We start from the raw sequence: 18,739 nt of genomic DNA, 5'->3' as shown, positions 1-18,739 counted from the left end.
AGGGTCAGCTCCCCATGTTCTGGAGAAGAGGAAATTGACGGGGAGAAAAGAGACCAGAGGAACGTTGAAGTTTTTAAGAAGTTAGATGAGTAGTGAAGATAAGTCATGAGGGCCTGCAAGGACCATGCAGGGAGAGTTTGAGACACGAAATTGAATATCGGATGCGGCCGTCCCGCATGCGGATGAATGTGATTGTGCCTGCCCCGGATGCGGTTCCCCAGCTTCCCATCGTCTCTATTGTTCGAGAGAACAATGGGGATGTCTAGGCTGTTTACTCCTCTTTACGGTCACATTCTACTCTCTGCTATCCAGGCAATCCCCTCAACCCTTCAAGGGCTTGAAATTACCTCTACAGACCGAATCCAATAGTTCGGCCCCACTTGATTCAGCCTGCACTCGGAAACCTTGAAATCCGCGGGATCTGAATTGAAGGGAATCTATATCCATTGTACTTGCCATGAAGGGCATTTTAAAGACACTGAAGGACAGAAATATATGTCAATGATAGCAAGGGGAAAAAAAGAAAAAGAACGAAAGAAAGGGAAAAAAAAAGAAAAAGGCAAATCCCACGCCGTTGCTATGCTCCCAAATGCTAGGATCAAGGAGGGTATTGTACAGCAAACAAAATGATGAAACTCAGCGAACCCTTCGAGGTCAGGAACTAGCTGAGAGAAAGAGAAGGAAAGAAAAAGAGAAAGAGAAAAAAAAGAGAGAATTCAAGATGTGCAAGAAAAAGAAAGCCCCTACCTCCCCCGTCATATATCCATACACCCATATTCGTCTTTCATAGAAAACACATTAACACGTTACCAGACAATCACCCGTCGGATGATTGCCCATCCGATTTTCGGTCGTCAGATCGGCGCTTCGTAAAGCTGCGCCGGATGCTCTCGCCCCAGGCGGAAGTCTCCAGGGAGCTCATCACGTCCTGCACGCTCATGGCACTGTTCTGCCGTTGGCCCTCGCCAGGGGTACCAGGTGATTGCGAGCGATCGGCAAGATCAAATGACGCTCGATCGCCGTACATGTGACGTGGAGTGCGCGACGGACTGAAGCTTGACCAGTCCGTTGGAGTACTGTTACCCGTTGTCCGGCCCGTCAGCGAGGTGTCCAGACGAGGCAGGTCTCTGAGGCGACCAGTGGGCGTGGACTCAGCCCGACGGTGCGAGGAGGAAGATGGCGAGAGCATGGGTGTGAACGGGGACTCGGCATCAGGTTGGTTCTGCGGTGTCATGGTACCCGGGGCGGGCGCGTCAAAGTCATCGGAGTCAACAGGATTCTCAACAAAGATTTCTGGCACGGTGAACTGTGGAGGAGCAGCCATCCGGCCTTCCTTTCTGCGCTCCACAGATCGTCGGAAGCGGCGTGACCAGTAGAGAGTGTCAAAGAAACTGATAACCGTGTTGCGACGCACAGCTTCTTCCACACGTTGAAGCCGCGCTCGGCGACGGAGGAATTCTTCCAGGCGCAGACTCTTGCTATCGGTGATGATCTTGTAATGGGCAAGGATCATCAGAATCTGATGGAAAGAGATACCCCGATCAGGGTCAGCTGACACTAAGACTTCCTCGTAGAACGTGTTAAGCATCAGGCGCTTGCGTCGGATTTCATCCACCCGGGATGCCCTCCACGATCCGGGCAAGCTTCTTAATATCGACGCCGTCGATGACATTATCTGTCTTGGGCTGCTTCGCCGAGGAGAAGGACTCTCGCGAACGGAACGGCATCGACGATGAGGACAAGGAGTAAACAGAACCTTGTGGATTATCAGTGCGGCATTGCTCGAGAATGGCGCCCACAGTGAAGGGCTCTTCGTAGATTCGCATGGCAAATACTCCGGACAGTTCCTTGATACAACGTTAGCTGACCACTTGGGTGAAAGCCTCAAGTAAAGAATTGACTTACCCCGAGTAACCGAGGGAACTGCTCTTTGCTGATGAATCCTGTGCCGTCCGGGTCATACTCGGCCCAGGCCTGCTTGAACCGACGAATCTCCTCACGGCTAATTGCATACAGCCCGCTGCTACGTTGGTAGACGTAGGAGAAACTTTCGAAAATGAGCGAGACAAACAGCGACACAAAAATATACATGCTAATGATGTTCCATGCAATGAACAGAGTGCGAGCCCATGCAGCACTGCCGCAGTCATCGCTGAGGAAGTCGTCATCGTATGTGCAGAATGGTGGCTCCATCGTGGCGAAGTCTTCCATGATCTCGTTCCAGCCTTCACCACAACTGCATCGGAAGAGCAGGATGAGTGACTTGGGAATATCTCGGAAATTGAGGTTGTTGGTTTCCTGACTGCCGAACTTGGTGAGGCCAAACGACTGGTTCATCGCAATGCCAAATACCAAAAACAGGACAAACCAGGTTGCAAGAAGATTTCCAATGACCGGCAGACTAGCCGCGGCGGTTTTGAAAAGCTGGTCTAATTGGTTGTTGCGCGGAATAAGCAGCAATGCAACCGCGACCAGGAATAGTTTATTGAGCTCCAGAACCGCCTGGGCCGGATAAGCAATGTTCAGGATAATGGTGACGAAGGCGCCAGGAACGGCCAGGATGGAATAAAGATCCCAAGAACTTCGAACAAATCTGTGCCACCCTAGCCCAACCAGGCGAATGATGACGTTGGCTAAGAAGATGAGGATGAAGAAGAAAATAATGATTGCTGGATAATGTTAGCAACCCTGAGAAATTGCTTCATTGGGCATGCGCCATGTCCAAACTTACAGCGCGTTAGCTCCCAAGCGTGTGGTTCTGGATAGTATTCCAGCATCAAAAAGACCAGATGAGCCAAGAGGGTACAATCAACCAGGAGCGCCCATCGACCGTGCTTCTTGACAGCAACTCGATAGCACCATTTTTGCCAGCCAGCGCCGCTGGCATTGAGAGATCGTTTCGAGGGGGATATTTGGCGCAGGAGCTTTCGTAGCTCCAGCCACGACCGTTGCTCGGCAGTCAAGAAGGCAACACCAGTTTGTTCCGTGTAGTTACGCATGAAAACGGACACAAACAGCGTCAAGACGAACACTGCACCGAGCAAGTTAAATACCACGAAAAAGAGGCCATTCTCCGGCGCAGCTCCCTCCTGTGGTTGTATCCCAGCCCTGATAATACTCATGGCACTATCCTGGACATCAATCCAACCCTCTTGAGAGACAATTTGGAACAGAATGAACAATGAGTCCCCGAAATTATCGAACGAGTAGTACGGATTGGATGCAACTCGGGGTGCGAGGACTTCCCAGTTGTAAGGTGAGCTGGGATACTCGTTGATGCACGCCGTCAGGTTTCCGGAGAAGTTGCTGTCGTTGCAGCTTACCATTTGTCCATTGAACAGATTGACACCGTAGATAGCAAAAGGGATCAAGAAACTCATCGAAACCGATGCGGCAGCAAGGACCTTCATGCCGCCGACTATGATTACCGAATGGAACGTGTCTTTAGCGCTATCGCTAACATTGAGCAGCCGTAGGGCTCGGAGTGCTTTGAAGGCGCCAATGGGTCTGGAGAGAGTATAGTCTTTGACCAACGAACTGCCCACGTTGATCCAGAGCGTGACTAACACGACACCGTCGATGAAGCCCCAGGAGCTTCGGAAGTACGCATTAGGTGTCCAGAAAAATCCGTCTGCAATCACTTTGATAACTGCCTCAATGGTGAAAACGACAGCGAAGCCCATGTCCGTGTAAACGAACCAGTTACGGTCAGAGCTGAAGTACTTCTTTTGATACAGAGGTGTGGTAATACAAGCCAGAAGCACCATGGCCACGATCGCCGCGTAGATGAAGGCTGAGAATGCGTACCACACGGGCTTGTACGGATCAACACCTTCGACCCGTTGGTTACCTCGGCCTGGGCCGACAATGCGCTGGCAAACCTTCCGGATTGGATCATGCGGCCCGAAGAGGTACAGCGATTTGTTATAATTCGGGTGTTTGACGAGGTATTCTCGCTGGGCCCGCTTCCTCGCCTCTGAAGCAGAGACCACTTCTCGAGCCATGGTTCGAGGGTCCAATTCTTCATAAGCTCGCGAGAATTGGAGCTTGGAATAGAATGGATTAGGCTCGCGGCCCATAACGAGAGACGTAATCTTGGTCCATATCTGTGAGAGGGCGCCCGGTTCAACTGCATCAGCGGCTGCAGTGTCGGGAACTGTACTTTCTGGATGGCGGCGAGCTTCATCCTGCTTTTTCTCGTCCTCTGCTTCATCCAAAAATTCTCGGACAACGGCGTCCTTTAGGAGCATCTCCAATGCTGCCGGTCCATGGTCAAGAGGATCTTTGTAACGGATGGAATCCCGACCAAGTCGAAGAATTTTGGAGAGGGCAAGATTGCCTTGGGTCTGTTGTCCAACGTGCTTCTGTTCGAGGAATGCTTTCACTTGTTGCAATCGTTTCTCATCTTCTGACACGTCAAAACTTTCCTGAATGACAGCAATGAACATGTTTAAGATAATGAAATTCGCCACAATAAACCATAGAATCACGAATGACGCAGAAATCCACGCTGTGTTGAAGTGTGTTGTGTAGGTAGTGGCGTTATACAGAATAGTAGTCCAGTTTTCACTTGAGAGAATTTGGTACATTCCGAGAAAAGAGTTGTAGATGTTGCCGAAAGTGATGCTGATAGAGTTGCCAGCTGAATCGGCGTCGGGGATTTGGCTTCGGAAAAGCTGTGTTGCGAAGATGGCAGCCAAAAAAGTCATCAAGAAAAGGAAGAATATGAGGTTCACCAAACCAACAGTGTTCCGGAAGACAATCATAATAAGCTTCCTCGTCACGGGAATCAGCAAAACCACTCTGTAGACCCGGAGGATTTGAAACAATGTCATGACAGTGTATGGTCGGCCGGAATTCTTGATAGGAGGTATCTGGATGAGGCAGGTTATCACCACAAGGAACAGGTCGAACCAATTGCGACGACTCCGGTGAAACGAGCGCCAGTCAGATACGAAGCGGAGAATAATCTCGGCTAGTAATACTAGGGTAACGACGGTTTCGGTGGTGTTGATAACTCTCTCACGGTCATCTCCCATAGTAGAGCTCCTCAAGGCCTGAATGACGAGATCAAATATGATGAGAAGCACCCAGAACCATTCGGTCTTGTCATAAAGCCGCTTTATGAAGCTTGGTGGGCGGGTTGAGGTTTCATCCTCCTCGATAGTGTCTATTTGCTGGACCGCAAAGGCACTGCGCTTGCTCTCCTCGCGAATCACTTGGAAAGAGTGCGTAATGACTGCGACTAGAAGATTGACGAGCCACAAACTCAATATGACTAGGCCAAACGCGAAGAAGAGCGCGGAAGCAAGATAGTCGCTGTCACATGTGTAGTAAAGCAAGTCCGTGAAGGTGTTGGAGCTCATGATGACAAAGACAAGCTCGATAGATTGCGCTATGTTATCGAAGCTCACCGTTGCGTTGTACGGGTTCTCACCTTCGACACAAAGCGACCCCATGGGACAGATGTATCCTTTGGGAGAGCTCCCTTGGACATCGCCTGAAGCAGTCAACCATGGCTTTTTCTCCCCCGAGCTGTCAAGATAACCTCCACAGAACTGGACGGTCCCCTCTGGGTCATTTAGAGTGAAATTATCTTGGCCGTCGGTGCCAATCCAGACGCAGGTCCTTCGAAGACTTGACTTGAAACTCTGGATGCCAACGATTGCGAAAAGAAGCCAAAAGAAACCAATCAAAAATGCGACATGCACAAGGAGAGGAGCAGCACGTTTCAGACTTCGAAGAATGACAGAGGTTCCGTTGGTCAGGGCGAGCAACCGAAGAATTCGAAGACAACTGAGCATGCGAAAGATGTATAATTGGTGGGCCGATTCAAGTCCGGAAATGGAGAGAAGGAAGGAGATCCAGAAAGCAACGACTGCAACAAAATCTAGTCGATTAAATGAATGTCGAAGAAATGCACGGTGGGCAAGTCTGACCCGACGCTTTTGCAGAGGATCATCCGTAGGTCCGGCGTCTAGAACATTTATGCCAGTGAACGTTCGGATGATCGATGCCTGGGGTTCCGCCGGGAGAAAGGAGACCTTCTTGCTGGTTGTGTTTTGCCGATATGGAGTAATGAGATTACGCCCTTTTTCTGCAATGGCCTTCCTTATCCCCAATGAGCGGTTAAGGGTGCTGTATTCTGTAGCATTAAAGAGAAACCCGGAAACAAGAACTTTGGCGACAATCTCAAGGGTATAGATGATAAAAATAGCGAGAAAAACATAGTCAAACGGCGTGTGTCCCCATCGCATGCCCATTGGGCTGCCGGAAACGGAGTTGGTGGATTCGATGATCAGGAGGATTGTTTGTATGATGATAATGACCAGAATAAAGGGCTCCATGACCGGGTGAACGAGAACATCACACAACCAGAGTCGCAGAGGATGATCGGGTCCCGAAAACCCGAGCGCTTTGCCTCGGAACGGGTTATTTCGATATCGCCATAATCTTCCTGATGCGCGCGTTTCCCTCGGGGGCAGTTCTGGAGCAATTGAGTCGTATGAGAAGTCTGCCGTTGCGGGGAGAGCTGGAGGGCCTTCCATTCGCGCATCTTTGTTTGATTCCTCCCTTTCAATGGACTGTTGCAAGACCTCCGGTTCATTACTCAAATTGACCACTCGTTGAGACATGGATTTCACCAAGGAACTCGCGCGCTGAAAAGCCCCATTGGATCCCGAGGGCGATAAGAGAGCGGGATCGTCGGCCGAGCCCACTCTCAATGTGAAGATCATCGCCAAGACGAGATCCATTGTCGAAGTTGACAGACTGGAAACTGGAATCGTTACTCCTTCGAATATCCGAGCCGGGCGCGCCGCTTATCGGTTGTAGATATCGAGGATCGGTCAATCCTGTCGTGTCATCTTCCACGTTGGGCAAGGGCGACGTAAAGTCGTGAGAGCGAGAATAAGAATCGTAGGAGTCTAAAGGTACATTATCGAGATCAGACGCGGTATCGTCGAAGCCATGTCCAAGCGACGGGCCGGATATTGATTGTCGAGGGTTGTTGAAGCTAATGCCGAAGGACATCGCCTGGGAGAGGGCGCTCGGGTCTTCATGGTCGTAAGCGTTCGTAGGTGTTATTCCCAGGTCTATTGGCGACTGCTCTGCAATGCTGTGATACTGTTGCCTTCGTGACCCTCTCCTCAATAACGATTGCCGAGAGAAAACACCGCCGCCACCAATGCTATTGGTACGACTCCTCCCACGTTCTTCTGGCGCATTCTGCCGGGTTAGATCCTGGAGCGGAATTTGATCGGCAGAGGAACTGTCGCCAGGGCCACTGTTCTGGCTATTCGATGCCATCGTCAGGCAGGAGTTGTGATTATCGAATGGCAGACATCGCAGGGCGTGGCCGGGGAAACCTCGAGATTGCCGCGACAGATACCAGAAGGTTCAGGAGACGAGGATTGGAGGTAAGGCTGAGAGTAACGGGAGGGCCGTAATTACCAGGCGCGTGAAGAATATGACCGCCGTGGTCTGGGGCTAATGGGGGGAAAGTGGCCGGGATGTTTAGACCCAGAAAAGGTCTCGGTCGCAAACCCACTTGGGAGTAACTAGCGTGATGGAATGCGATGATTGGTCAGATTCCAGTACATCGGTGGCTGAGGAATGCACCGCCCGAGCGTTTTAGTTTTAGCTCATCTGCGTACGTACTTCGGTTCCTACGGTCTATGTGAAATTACAATTGGGTCCATTTTGCTGCTCTGCCGAGTCGCAGTATACAAGTAGCCGGATTGGAAACTTCAGGGCCACGTAAGCAAACGAGCTGTCAAAGCCCTCCTGGGAAGGTTCTCTGCCTTCTACGGTGGAAAAGCGCTGCCTGGCGGGGGTACTTTTGTTACCAAAAATAGATCTGCATTAGAAAGGACAAAGTAAGAGCATCTTAGTCCGTCTCCATCCGGCCCGATTCATCAGGTGATTTTTGACTTTCCCTAACGCCATCTAGAAATGCCTCCACGGCTTCACCTCCACCAAGTGGTACTCCTCCACGCCGCATGTACCCACCGTTGGCAACCTTGATATTCAAAGCCTCGCTGATGCTGGGAAGTCCGCCGTCCCGAAGGGCAACGGTAAGACTAGATAGACTTTGCATGAACTGTGGGGATCGAAGCACTTTGCGGAGGATGTCTTTTTTCTGCGAGAGATCGAGGGAAAGAAGGGGCAGCCTGAGCGAGTTCCGGATCAGTGTCGGCTTCCGAGGCCTCAGCATTACCTTGAGCCAGCAGAAGTAAGGCTGGGGGCAAGAAGCTCAACAGGTGATCGGCGGTAGATTCATCGGCAGATTCAATGAATGGAAGCGTAGTTGGTGGTGGAAGAAGGTCTTGGAGGGTTGTAGATGGACGGTCGGGACCCTGAGATGCGCCGCGGCCAGCGCCACCCAGCGACTTCAAGAAGTCTTGAACAACCGAGGATGGATCGGAGTCGGTATTTGCTCTGGAAAAAGGCACAAGGCACAAGCGTTAGCCTTCTATGCACTGAAATGAAGTCAGCAGAGATATGTACCTACGCTCGTCCACCATCAGCACCACCTTCTCGCGACTCTTGACCTTCTTCCCGGACATCGCCTCCAGTTGCATCCGCACCTGCTCCACCGCTACTACCTCCTTGGTGGGTTTGGTCGTGATCCACGCCTTCCACATCCTCCATGGTCTCGTCGTCATCTCCTCCAGATGGTCGGTGGGACAGCATAGCGATCTCTTCTTCCATATTGACATCCTCGCCTTGTAGCAAAGTATCAACAATTTCTCCTAGCCTAAGATCTCGGTAGCTCCAGATGCTTGGGTTCCCGCTCTCGTGTTGTGGATGGGACTGTAGCCAGAACAAATGTCTCTGGGAGCTCGATGAAAACTTCAGGACAAACACTCGGCCATTCGTAACAGATTTACCGCTAGAGGGGTAGGGAGTGAAGCTTCCGTCAGTGGGGATCATCACTAGATCGAGCTCGGGCTCATCGAGAGGCGAGCTACGAGGCCGCCAGCAGAAGTGCACTAGCTCATCTTCGGAGTAGAGGTAAATATACCCCGGAGTCGGCTTAGGTTTCACGGCGGGGGGGTCCACGGAGGTCTAGACATATACAATTAGCAAAGGCAACAATCGATGAGAGCTTGAAGCTCGACGGGGCGGTAATAAATCAAGCCCAGGCCAGAACATACATCAAGGTCGCAGATACCTGCTTTAAAAGTGATGATGGGCTCTATGGACATGATGATGGGTCTGTTGTAAAATGAGCCCAGCAGAGATTTCTTCGAATGAGGCCCACGCCAGGTGGTTGAAAATGGTGGAGAGGTGGAAGGATATTTGGAATTGAGGTGCGGAGGGAAGCTTCAAGATACGTCAGTTCATGTTTGTGATCAGCCAGGTGACCTGCGCAAAGTGGTCCCCTGGTCTCCCGTATATTATTAAGGAATGCGGCTGTAAGGCAGCGAGGCTTCTAATTACCCGATCTGGAATATCAACAGAGTTAACGATGGAAGAACAGCCATTCAAGCCATGGGACCACTAAGAGATGACTCGTAACTAGTATCATAGGCTTTCTTGGTGCATGTTCTGGCTCATTTGATACGTATAGCGAATGAAAGAACATGGAAACTCTACTAGTACATCGCTTCGGGATCTACGAAATCGCCGGGAATTCACCGTGAGCTCCGGGCTTCCATTGAGTATAAATAACATCGCCAGCGTCTACGCTCCTCTTACTAAATACTCTAAGCTCTAGGAGATCTTTTTTTCTTTTTTTTTTTGCTCAAGTCTGAATTGGATCTATCCTTTTCCCCTCAGCTTCAAGTTCATCAGCACCATGCCTTTGAGGATCCTTGTATGCGGCGGCGGGTGTGCCGGGCCAGCACTAGCTTTCTGGCTTGCTCGCAGTGGTCATCATGTCATTGTGGTAGAGCGATATTTGGACCTAAGGGCTACTGGCGCTCAGGTTGACCTCCGTGGCCAAGGGATTGAAACGGTCAAACGCATGGGCCTTCTTGACACCATTCGCGGAAAGCTTGTCGACGAAGACGGTATCGCTATTGTAGACACCAATGGCACAATCCACGCAAAATTTATGGCAAATAAATCTGGAAAAGGTGCACAATCTCTAACGTCAGAGTTCGAGATCATGCGAGGTGATCTTGTGCGTATTCTGTATGAAGCGACCAAAGGTCAAGTGAAATATATATTCGGAAAGACGGTCGAGAGTTTTGAACAAGACGAGAAGCAAGTGACTGCCCATTTCTCCGACGGCTCCAATGACACGTTTGATCTTCTTGTGGGCGCAGATGGACAAGGATCACGGATTCGGAAGGCCATACTACCACAGGACTCACCGGAGCCATATCTAAGATTGGGTGTTCATATGGCATATTGGTCCATCCCCGGACAGAGGATGACAGTAACATCCGCAGAACATATCAGAGTTCAGGAGGAAGAATGATGATGCGTCGTACTCACAGTTCCACTGAAAGCCAAGTCTACTTTTTTCTCCGAGATTCGTCTCCGGAAGTCTCCAGTATCCAGAGAGCTAGTGTGGAGCAGCAGAAGGAGTTTTGGACCCAACGATTCCGAAGCGCAGGATGGCAAACCGAAAGATTTTTGAAAGGAATGGAAGATGCTCCTATGTGGTACTGCCAAGAAGCTGTTCAGGTTCGTCTTGATAAATGGCATAAAGACCGGGTGGTATTACTCGGGGATGCGGCTTATTGCGCTTCGCCGTTCTCAGGGATGGGTACCACTGCCAGCTTGGTGGGAGCATATGTATTGGCTGGAGAGCTTAATCGATCCCCAGATAATCTGTTGCAGGCACTTATAAACTACAACAGGGTTCTGCAGCCTTTTATCCGTGAGGTTCAACGAGGCGCCAATCCCTATATTATCCGATTAGCGATGCCAGAGAGCGAATGGGGCGTTTCAGTAATTCGCTTCATTGGGTGGCTATTCTGCTTGCTTCGTATTCCGGAACTCATTTCGCGATTATCCCGTGAGAATAAAGGCGGATGGGAGCTTCCAGAGTACCCAGAGCTTCGACATGGTTAAGCGCACAAGTTCGTCATGGCATGGGAAAGAAGTGAAAGCCACCAAGTTCTAAAGACATCTACAAGAACGTTCAAGCTGAAATGTGTGGCACGAATTGCTATTGAAAGCAATAAGCAATAGGCATTTACTTCAATCAATCTTTGATCTCCACTCTTACGATTGCATATGAGTAGATCCGTTATTCGTATCTAAGCAGTAAGGGTTGAGCCACAAAGAAAATCGGGGCCTGCCCGAACTAGTCTGTATAAGGAATCTTCCCCACCACGATCTCCCCGTGACCTTAGTTAACTAGCCAGGCGCAGTATGACTCAGCAGATTTTTGCCTTTCCGAATTTCTCGTAGTTCGGCTAACCCTCAGTCACGTGGATAGGGCTTGGTCTTCCCACAAACCCTCATGCAGTGGAGTCCACCGGCAAGTCCGCACATCATCCTCCAACAACCTCAACCGACAACCAACACCACCATCTTCGTCACAGCAGCCACGATGTCGGACGGCCAGACGAAGCAGTTTGGAAAGGGTCAGCGCACCGTGCCGCACCCTGCCCAGAAGGCCCAGAAGTGGTACCCCGTGGATGATGAGTCGCAGCCCAAGAAAGTCAGTATCCCCGGGATAGACAATGACAGCGTGGGGGATCAAGACAGGCACTGGTATCCTGGGTGACTTGCGCCATATCAGTCGCCTTCCTTGGATGCTACAATCTACGAGCATCTCAATTGCCGACAAAATCTCCTGGCATTGAATTGTGCGATTGGAACCGACGAGCCTAGATCTTTTCGAGGCTTGGTACACGAATGCATCGCAGTCACCATGGGATTACCAGTCTTGTCCTTGATACCGAAATCCACGATAGGATCATTCTGCATGTCTGGAATTGAAGATTAACACTAGCTTTACAGGTCCGCAAGTCGATTCGTCCCACCAAGGTCCGCGAGAGCCTCCAGCCCGGTACCATCCTGATCCTTCTCGCCGGCCGCTTCCGTGGCAAGCGTGTCATCCTCCTCAAGCACCTCGACCAGGGTGTTCTCCTCGTCACCGGCCCCTTCAAGATCAATGGTGTTCCCATCCGCCGCGTCAACTCCCGCTACGTGATCGCCACCTCCAAGCGTGTCGACATCAGCAGCGTTGACCAGAAGGTCCTCGAGAAGATCTCCGCCCCCGATTACTTCACCAAGGAGAAGAAGGCCGAGAAGAAGACCGAGGAGGCTTTCTTCAAGCAGGGGAGAAGCCCGAGGTACGTGCGGAGCATCCTGTGGGACATTTTTTCTATCTTGCAGGAAATTTTACGGAATTGAATCGGTACTAACATATACCCTATAGAAGAAGAAGGTTGCCAGCGCTCGTGCTACCGACCAGAAGGCCATCGACCAGTCCATCCTCAGCAGCATCAAGAAGGAGGACTTCCTTGGCAGCTACCTTGCCACCTCTTTCAGCCTGCGCAACGGTGACAAGCCCCACGAGATGAAGTGGTAAAAAAAAGTGAGATGCGACGGCCGCGGGTTCGGTAGATAGTTGGGGAGGACTCAATCTTTCAACGAGGGGCGGCTTGATTGCAGATCGGCATCCTTTTCGCGCGACGGGAAGAGAAAAAGGCTCATGACTCATGTAATCCAATACGAGGATCCGTCTATACTTCGCTTTTTTTTTTCTAGGAATATGCGGTAATTCGGACTTCCTGACTGTTGTTCGCCCTGTTTCAAGAATCCTGCTTCTCCTCTCTTTGCACGCACGCCCGGTCCAGCATGACCTCCCTTCTGTTCATCTCGGCGAGAGGAGGGAACAGCCGTGATGTGAAGAAAGACTTCAAACGAAAAAAAGATTAAAAAATACCTCGCTCCAGCAGCCTCGCTGGATTCTCTTTCATGTTCAGTATGACATACACTTCCAATTTCCAGGTTCAGGCGGCATTCCAAAATTGGGTACCCTAGAAGAAATCTTCCTATACATTACGTATGATTTCTAGATCTTTGTACTGCTACTATCATGGTATACTGGTGCTATAAAGTCTTGCGAACTGGCTTGCTAGTAGATGTTGACCTCCGCATTATTAGTACTAGTATCTCGACTCCCAGTTCTAGTCATCTATGTGTGATTCCAAAAGCTTTAGGTATTCGACAGAGATCGCATGTGTCTCGTACTCGCGTTGATGCAAGTTCGTTGGGAACTTCAAGTTTCAAGCCTAACGCCAAATTGAGCTCTATAGGATTTCCAAAAACCAAAGAAAAATTCGAGAATAAGAATGTACACAAGTATAAGGGTCAGACCAGGCATCGTAACCAGAACATATTTATCGACCTCGCGCCATCCACCGACGTATGGATTCCCTCCAATGGAATAATACTACTCACTTCGACCCCGCCGCCCTGCAGTGTTATTCCAGGGGCGTCGCCCACGGTTTATCCATTGCTAAATCCACCCCGTAACCCCCTCCCGGTGCGTCGTCTTTCGTCTGGAAGCCTGATAATCTCCCATCCGTTGCCAGCTCTGTATCATGTTCCATTGTTCTATGAACCATCAGCTCTCTATCTACCGTCTCCGGGTCATGTCCCTGGCAGTAACATGGTACTGTCCTCTCTGGGCTTCTAGTTGGGATCGGGACTGGGATGGTTGGGATTGAGGTCGTGGCGGGGAAACACGCTCACCCTGAAAAGCACCAGCTAGGGCATCTCCGAGGCCCCAAGGCGAGAAATTGATTCTCCGGTTCATCAAGTGCTCGTGGGCCTGCACTTCCCATCCTCCGATAAACCATTTCGACGACACGCCGATAGATAATCGCGTCAGGTCGGTGCCGTAGCCGGAATATACGCAGAGCTCTTCAAGGCTGACAATAGTGATATATAAGAAATACTCCAGGCAGTGCATGCGCATGAACACTACGGGAATGTATTGCGGTAAAAATCGGCCGAATATATAAGCGCCCGGATGATCGTAATGTGCCGTGAATGGGTACAGGGTATGCAGGCTGTGATACCAACTTCGGTGCCATGAGCTAAGGTACACTGGAACCACGTCGAAGCCGACATATGCATCTGTACGCCAGTGAAGAAGCCAGCGATGAGAAAGATAAGTGAGTACTTCGCGGCCGAAGAAGGCAAATAAGATTTTCCAGAATGTGCCCCATGGCATTGGCATATTGGTGGTGAGCCGGAGCATGCTTCGACAGCCTGTAGCATTCGTCAAGATCCAGTCAAGGCCCAGCTGAGAGACAAGGGCGAGACAAGTGTTGATCGCTGCCCACATGACAACCTTATAGACGGCTAAACTTGGCCAGCGTCTAGAGTCAGTAGCGGGTAGGCCTCTTCTGCCTCGTTTTTTGAAGTGTTCGGACGTGGATGGAAAGCAGATGTCGAATAAGAACATGGCAAGCGAAGGGATGTAATAGAAAATAATTTTGATGATCAGAGTGCCAAAAAGTATTACTTGCCAGGGCCTGTATGTCCAGATCGTTCCCGTCCATACTAAATAGAAAAGCATCGCGTTCCAGGGATTGGGGTACCACGGTGTCAAGGGAATAATCCCAAGCACAAGCAGTGGAAACTTCCACCACCTAAGAAACGAAATCACCATATTAGCGATGGTCGGGGGCAAAAAACAAGGATGTGGATCAGAAAGCTCGAGGGTCAACGGACGCGCTTAGTTTTGTACTTGTCGTGTGACTGAGGAGGTGAAGTGTTTTTATTTTTTTTTTTTTGAAAGACAAAGCATGTAAAGTCAAAGCCAGGTTGCTCCTGATGAAAGACAATAACATCGACTGAAAGCCCGTTTCTTAGCAATAATCTGTTTTTAGAATTTCCTACAAAGGGGAAGAAGCCTGCCGCAAGCAAAGAAAGGTGGGGTTGCGCTTTTCAAAATCTGCAAAACGACCAACAGCTTTAATGCACGACAATGGCGTGGTTCTACCGGGGCGAAGTAGAAGTATTAGAGGGAGTCGTATCTATTGGAGCACTTGAAGGACAAGCTGAAACCACAAAAGATACAAGGATTCAGGAGGCGCTAAAATATAAGGACTCACTAATGGGGAAGAAGAGGAGACGCAGCCACCGGCCAGGCAAGAGGAAAACACAAGCCGGAAAGACGCAAGGGACAAGAGGGTATAATACAAGTATTGAAGCGGAACCAAGGAATGCATTTAGCTGCTGTCGGCACACATCTACTGGGGAAGGCCATTGGTCTTTCCCCAGTTGAACGCCTTGTTGCGAAGATCGGGAATGACTTGGAGAAACACAAGGTTACTGAGCCAGCTGAGGAACGTATCGCCGATAATGCTATTGCGCGGGCTAGGGCCAAGAGCGGTGCCTTTCATAATGTTCCCGATGAGCATAGTGGTGATCAAATACTCGCCACGTTCCAGTGCGCTGATGGCAATCTGAGCAACTTCCTCAGGTGTCTGAGGCTTGTCAGATTCCTCAAGCATCTTGGTCAACTCTGGCTTGATCTTCTGCTCGTTATCGAATCCTGGACTCAGGATACCCATAGGGAAGACAGTGTGGATCTTGACATCGGCAGCAGGGGCAGTATTGCGGTGTCTCTGGAATAGGCGCCATTGTACATTTCAATCTCTTGGCTCAGAGTATCCGACAAGGAGCGAATGGCAGCTTTGGCGGGCGAATAAGGGCCGTAGCCGGCGATGGGAACAAAAGCAAGAGTTGAACAGGTGAAAATAAGGTGTCGGCGACTGGTCCGCATTTGAACGCTGGGAGACACTGGGGCAAGCCAATTTCGCAGAGTAGCGTGAGCCATGTTAGCGGCAGTCCAGTAGACGGTATCCATTTGCTGACGCTGGACTTGGATTGGCACCTCAGTGAAGAACCCTGGGTGGCAGAAGCCAGCACAGCACCAAACAATGTCTGGAGCGGCACCGTCATTCCAGGCAGTGACTTCAGCAACAACTCGTTCACACTCGGTGGCATCCGTAAGATCAGCACGGATATAGAGGAAACGCTGCTTGAGCGAGCTCAGCGCCTTCGACTGGAAAGGATTTTAGCAATTGCCCGTTAAAGCAGCCATAGAAAGCAAACCTTCAGTTCTTCCACAGTTGCTTCTAACTTGGCAGCGGTGCGAGCAACCACCACAACATGAGCTCCCTTTCCGGCAAGCTGACCAGCAACGGCACGACCCATGCCATCCGAGCCGCCAGTGATGATAGCGGTCTAGAGGAGTCAGCATATGAAGCAAAAGATATGATCAATGGCCGTCAATGGCAATTGAACGGGGATCTGAGATCTCTAAAACTTACACGGCCCTCCACAGGGAACTCATTCTCGCGGTTGAGCCCGAACATCTTGACAATGCTATAAGCGATAATTGTGCAAGCAAGTATTGATATCCCCAAGACTGGCGTGGAAAGATGGGTTGTTGGGATAAAGGAATGTGAGTGAGTCATATTGAAAGAGGAGGAAGAAATCAGTTCGGAAATCTGGATGTTCAACGTCTTACGCCTGCCTCGTGCAGTTGTGTTTAGTCTGATATTTGTCGAGAAGGAGCGACTTGATGTTGGGTGGGTACCGATCAGAACCAAATTACCGTTCGTTCAGGCGGGGGTTTTGTAATTAGGACATGCGTAATCTGTAATGGACTTTCAGGATGCAAACCAGACAATATTCCCTAATAAGGACTAGAGCTTATCGGGCGGTGAGTGAGGCGGCCCAAAAAATTATTCTGTCGAGACCGAAAAGATCAAGGAAACTACGAACACTACAATTTCAGTCTTTGTTCACCATGGGAAAGAAAAGAAAGGCTGGCCGTCCAGCGGCTCAAGCCGAAGCTCCTGCAGTCACCAAGTTCAACGTCGAGGAGCGCTTTGATGACTCTGAAGATGAGTTCCAGAACGGCCGCGACCAGATCCTATTAGACGAAGCTCCCGAAGCAAAACGCCGTCGCAGACTGGCCGAAGAAGGTAGGTTTCATTCTCAAATGCGCACTCCTAGCGCAGTCCGCTAATTTATTTTGGTAGACGAGGCTTTCCAAGACTCCGACGAAGAGATTCTCGGATACGATTCTGCCGACGAAGACGAGGACGATTTGGAAGGCGAAGAAAATTATGCCGAGGACGACCTTGATGACGATGATGATATGAACCAATCAAATCGCCATGATGCAGCCGATTCGGACGAAGAAGGAATTGCAGAATGGGGCTCGTCAAAGAAGGACCTGTACAACGCAGACCAAATTGAGACTGAAGTCGACGCTCTTGAAGAAGAACAGGAGGCCAAGAGGCTGCAACAGAAGCAGCTTGAAGCCATGAATGAAGCAGACTTCGGTTTCGACGAGTCAGAATGGATGGACTCGAACAAGGATGCCGCAGATGAAGCCGAGGGTGTGGGAGTCGTGACCGAAAAGCTTCCGCAAGTGGAGATCACTGAGGATATGGCTGACGACGAAAAAATGAAGATCTTGAAGTCCAGATATCCCGAATTTCAGCCACTGGCCAAGGATTTCGCTGGCCTTCAGACCACATACCAGGATCTGCAAGCGGAGGCTGAAAAGGCCTCATCCGCAATTCTTAGGACGGAAGATGAGGTCCCGCTTACTCCCATAGCGGTCACCAAGCTGAGGGCTCTGTCAACATATCTTGCTACTATCAACTTGTACTTCATGCTTCTGGCTTCCTCCTCGAACGGCACTACCAATGCTCCGATGTCGCCAGCGGAGCTTCGACAGCACCCAGTCATGGGCTCCCTGGTGAAATACCGCAAACTCTGGGAAAAGGTCAAAGATCTTGAAGTTCCGGAGACTTCCCGTGTCGTGCCAAAGGTACCAATCACCAAAGCTACGCCCGCCAAGGTTCAAGAAAAGCCCAGCAAGGTCAAGGAGGCTGTTGCCACCAAGCCGAAAGAAAAGAAGCTGAGCAAGGCCGAACGAGCCGCCGCCGCAGCCCAGGCCGAAGCCGAAGCTCGTCGGGCTGAGCGTGTCCGCGAAACAGAGGCTGGCTTTGCCGATCTCTCAGACCTGGTTTCCAAGTCAGCCACCAAACGCAAGACACAGAAGACCAAGGTCTCCATCCAAGATGATGATTCGGACTTCGGTGATGAAAATGCGCTCACAGCGCGTGAAGTGGAAGAGAAGCAGAAGCAGAAGCGCTCGCTACGCTTCTACACTTCCCAGCTTGCCCAAAAGGCCAACAGGCGTCACGCAGCTGGTCAGGACGCGGGAGGTGACGCTGATATTCCTATTCGTGAACGGCTCAAGGACCGACAAGCCCGCCTCAATGCGGAAGCCGAGAAACGTGGTCGTCAGCGACCCGATATTGGTGAAGAGCTGGGCGGTGATAGTGACGACGATGATCGTCGTGTGCGCCAGGAACTTCGCAAGGGTGGTAACCAGTCTGGTACCGATGATGAGGAATACTATGACATGGTTGCTGCACGATCGAAGCAACGCAAAGACGATAAAAAGGCGCGTGCTGAGGCTTACGCCGAAGCAGCCCGTGCAGGCGGCCAAGTGGAGATACAAGAAGAGGTCGGACCTGATGGCAAGCGCGCCATTACATATCAAATTGCGAAGAACAAGGGTCTCACACCGAAGCGGAGCAAGGACGTGCGTAACCCACGTGTTAAGAAGCGCAAGAAGTATGACGAAAAGAAGAAGAAGCTGGGTAGTATACGCCAGGTCTACAAAGGGGGCGAAGGTAGAGGTGGCTACGGTGGTGAGCTTACTGGTATCAAAAAGAACCTGGTCAAGAGTGTCAAGCTCTAGATCCGGGTGGCACGCTAA

At 50.6% G+C, this 18,739-nt stretch overlaps 7 protein-coding genes across 7 annotated transcripts; 3 read left to right on the top strand and 4 right to left on the bottom strand.

Moving 5' to 3' along the window:
- Positions 1-817: 817 nt before the first annotated feature.
- On the bottom strand, positions 818-7,308 carry cch1 (calcium channel protein CCH1; the record flags this gene model as incomplete). The annotated part of the gene is made up of 5 exons (XM_058471459.1): positions 818-1,557; positions 1,616-1,847; positions 1,906-2,669; positions 2,732-6,584; positions 6,634-7,308. 5 exons carry the CDS (start codon positions 7,306-7,308, stop codon positions 818-820), a joined length of 6,264 nt encoding a protein of 2,087 aa, XP_058334600.1.
- Positions 7,309-7,888: 580 nt separating this feature from the next.
- On the bottom strand, positions 7,889-9,209 carry N7468_002161 (uncharacterized protein; the record flags this gene model as incomplete). Its single annotated transcript, XM_058471458.1, has 4 exons — positions 7,889-8,171; positions 8,260-8,439; positions 8,513-9,069; positions 9,159-9,209. 4 exons carry the CDS (start codon positions 9,207-9,209, stop codon positions 7,889-7,891), a joined length of 1,071 nt encoding a protein of 356 aa, XP_058334599.1.
- Positions 9,210-9,802: 593 nt separating this feature from the next.
- On the top strand, positions 9,803-11,028 carry N7468_002160 (FAD/NAD(P)-binding domain-containing protein; the record flags this gene model as incomplete). The annotated part of the gene is made up of 2 exons (XM_058471457.1): positions 9,803-10,362; positions 10,461-11,028. The coding sequence occupies 2 exons, from the start codon at positions 9,803-9,805 to the stop codon at positions 11,026-11,028; spliced, it is 1,128 nt and encodes a 375-aa protein (XP_058334598.1).
- Positions 11,029-11,512: 484 nt separating this feature from the next.
- N7468_002159 (60S ribosomal protein eL6) lies at positions 11,513-12,499 on the top strand (the record flags this gene model as incomplete). Its single annotated transcript, XM_058471456.1, has 3 exons — positions 11,513-11,653; positions 11,926-12,264; positions 12,356-12,499. 3 exons carry the CDS (start codon positions 11,513-11,515, stop codon positions 12,497-12,499), a joined length of 624 nt encoding a protein of 207 aa, XP_058334597.1.
- Positions 12,500-13,552: 1,053 nt separating this feature from the next.
- On the bottom strand, positions 13,553-14,386 carry N7468_002158 (sterol desaturase family protein; the record flags this gene model as incomplete). Its single annotated transcript, XM_058471455.1, has 1 exon — positions 13,553-14,386. The coding sequence occupies one exon, from the start codon at positions 14,384-14,386 to the stop codon at positions 13,553-13,555; it is 834 nt and encodes a 277-aa protein (XP_058334596.1).
- Positions 14,387-15,176: 790 nt separating this feature from the next.
- ksrA (3-dehydrosphinganine reductase) lies at positions 15,177-16,307 on the bottom strand (the record flags this gene model as incomplete). Its single annotated transcript, XM_058471454.1, has 4 exons — positions 15,177-15,552; positions 15,606-15,994; positions 16,045-16,176; positions 16,263-16,307. 4 exons carry the CDS (start codon positions 16,305-16,307, stop codon positions 15,177-15,179), a joined length of 942 nt encoding a protein of 313 aa, XP_058334595.1.
- A 437-nt stretch (positions 16,308-16,744) lies between these two features.
- On the top strand, positions 16,745-18,721 carry N7468_002156 (something about silencing 10 family protein; the record flags this gene model as incomplete). The annotated part of the gene is made up of 2 exons (XM_058471453.1): positions 16,745-16,922; positions 16,980-18,721. 2 exons carry the CDS (start codon positions 16,745-16,747, stop codon positions 18,719-18,721), a joined length of 1,920 nt encoding a protein of 639 aa, XP_058334594.1.
- Positions 18,722-18,739: the final 18 nt, after the last annotated feature.

The sequence above is a fragment of the Penicillium chermesinum genome (genome assembly GCF_028974085.1).
Source record: "Penicillium chermesinum strain IBT 19713 chromosome Unknown utg000002l:1.0-5270490.0:1.0-5274688.0, whole genome shotgun sequence".
NCBI lineage: Eukaryota > Fungi > Ascomycota > Eurotiomycetes > Eurotiales > Aspergillaceae > Penicillium > Penicillium chermesinum.
This window is presented reverse-complemented; position numbering and strand designations above follow the sequence as displayed.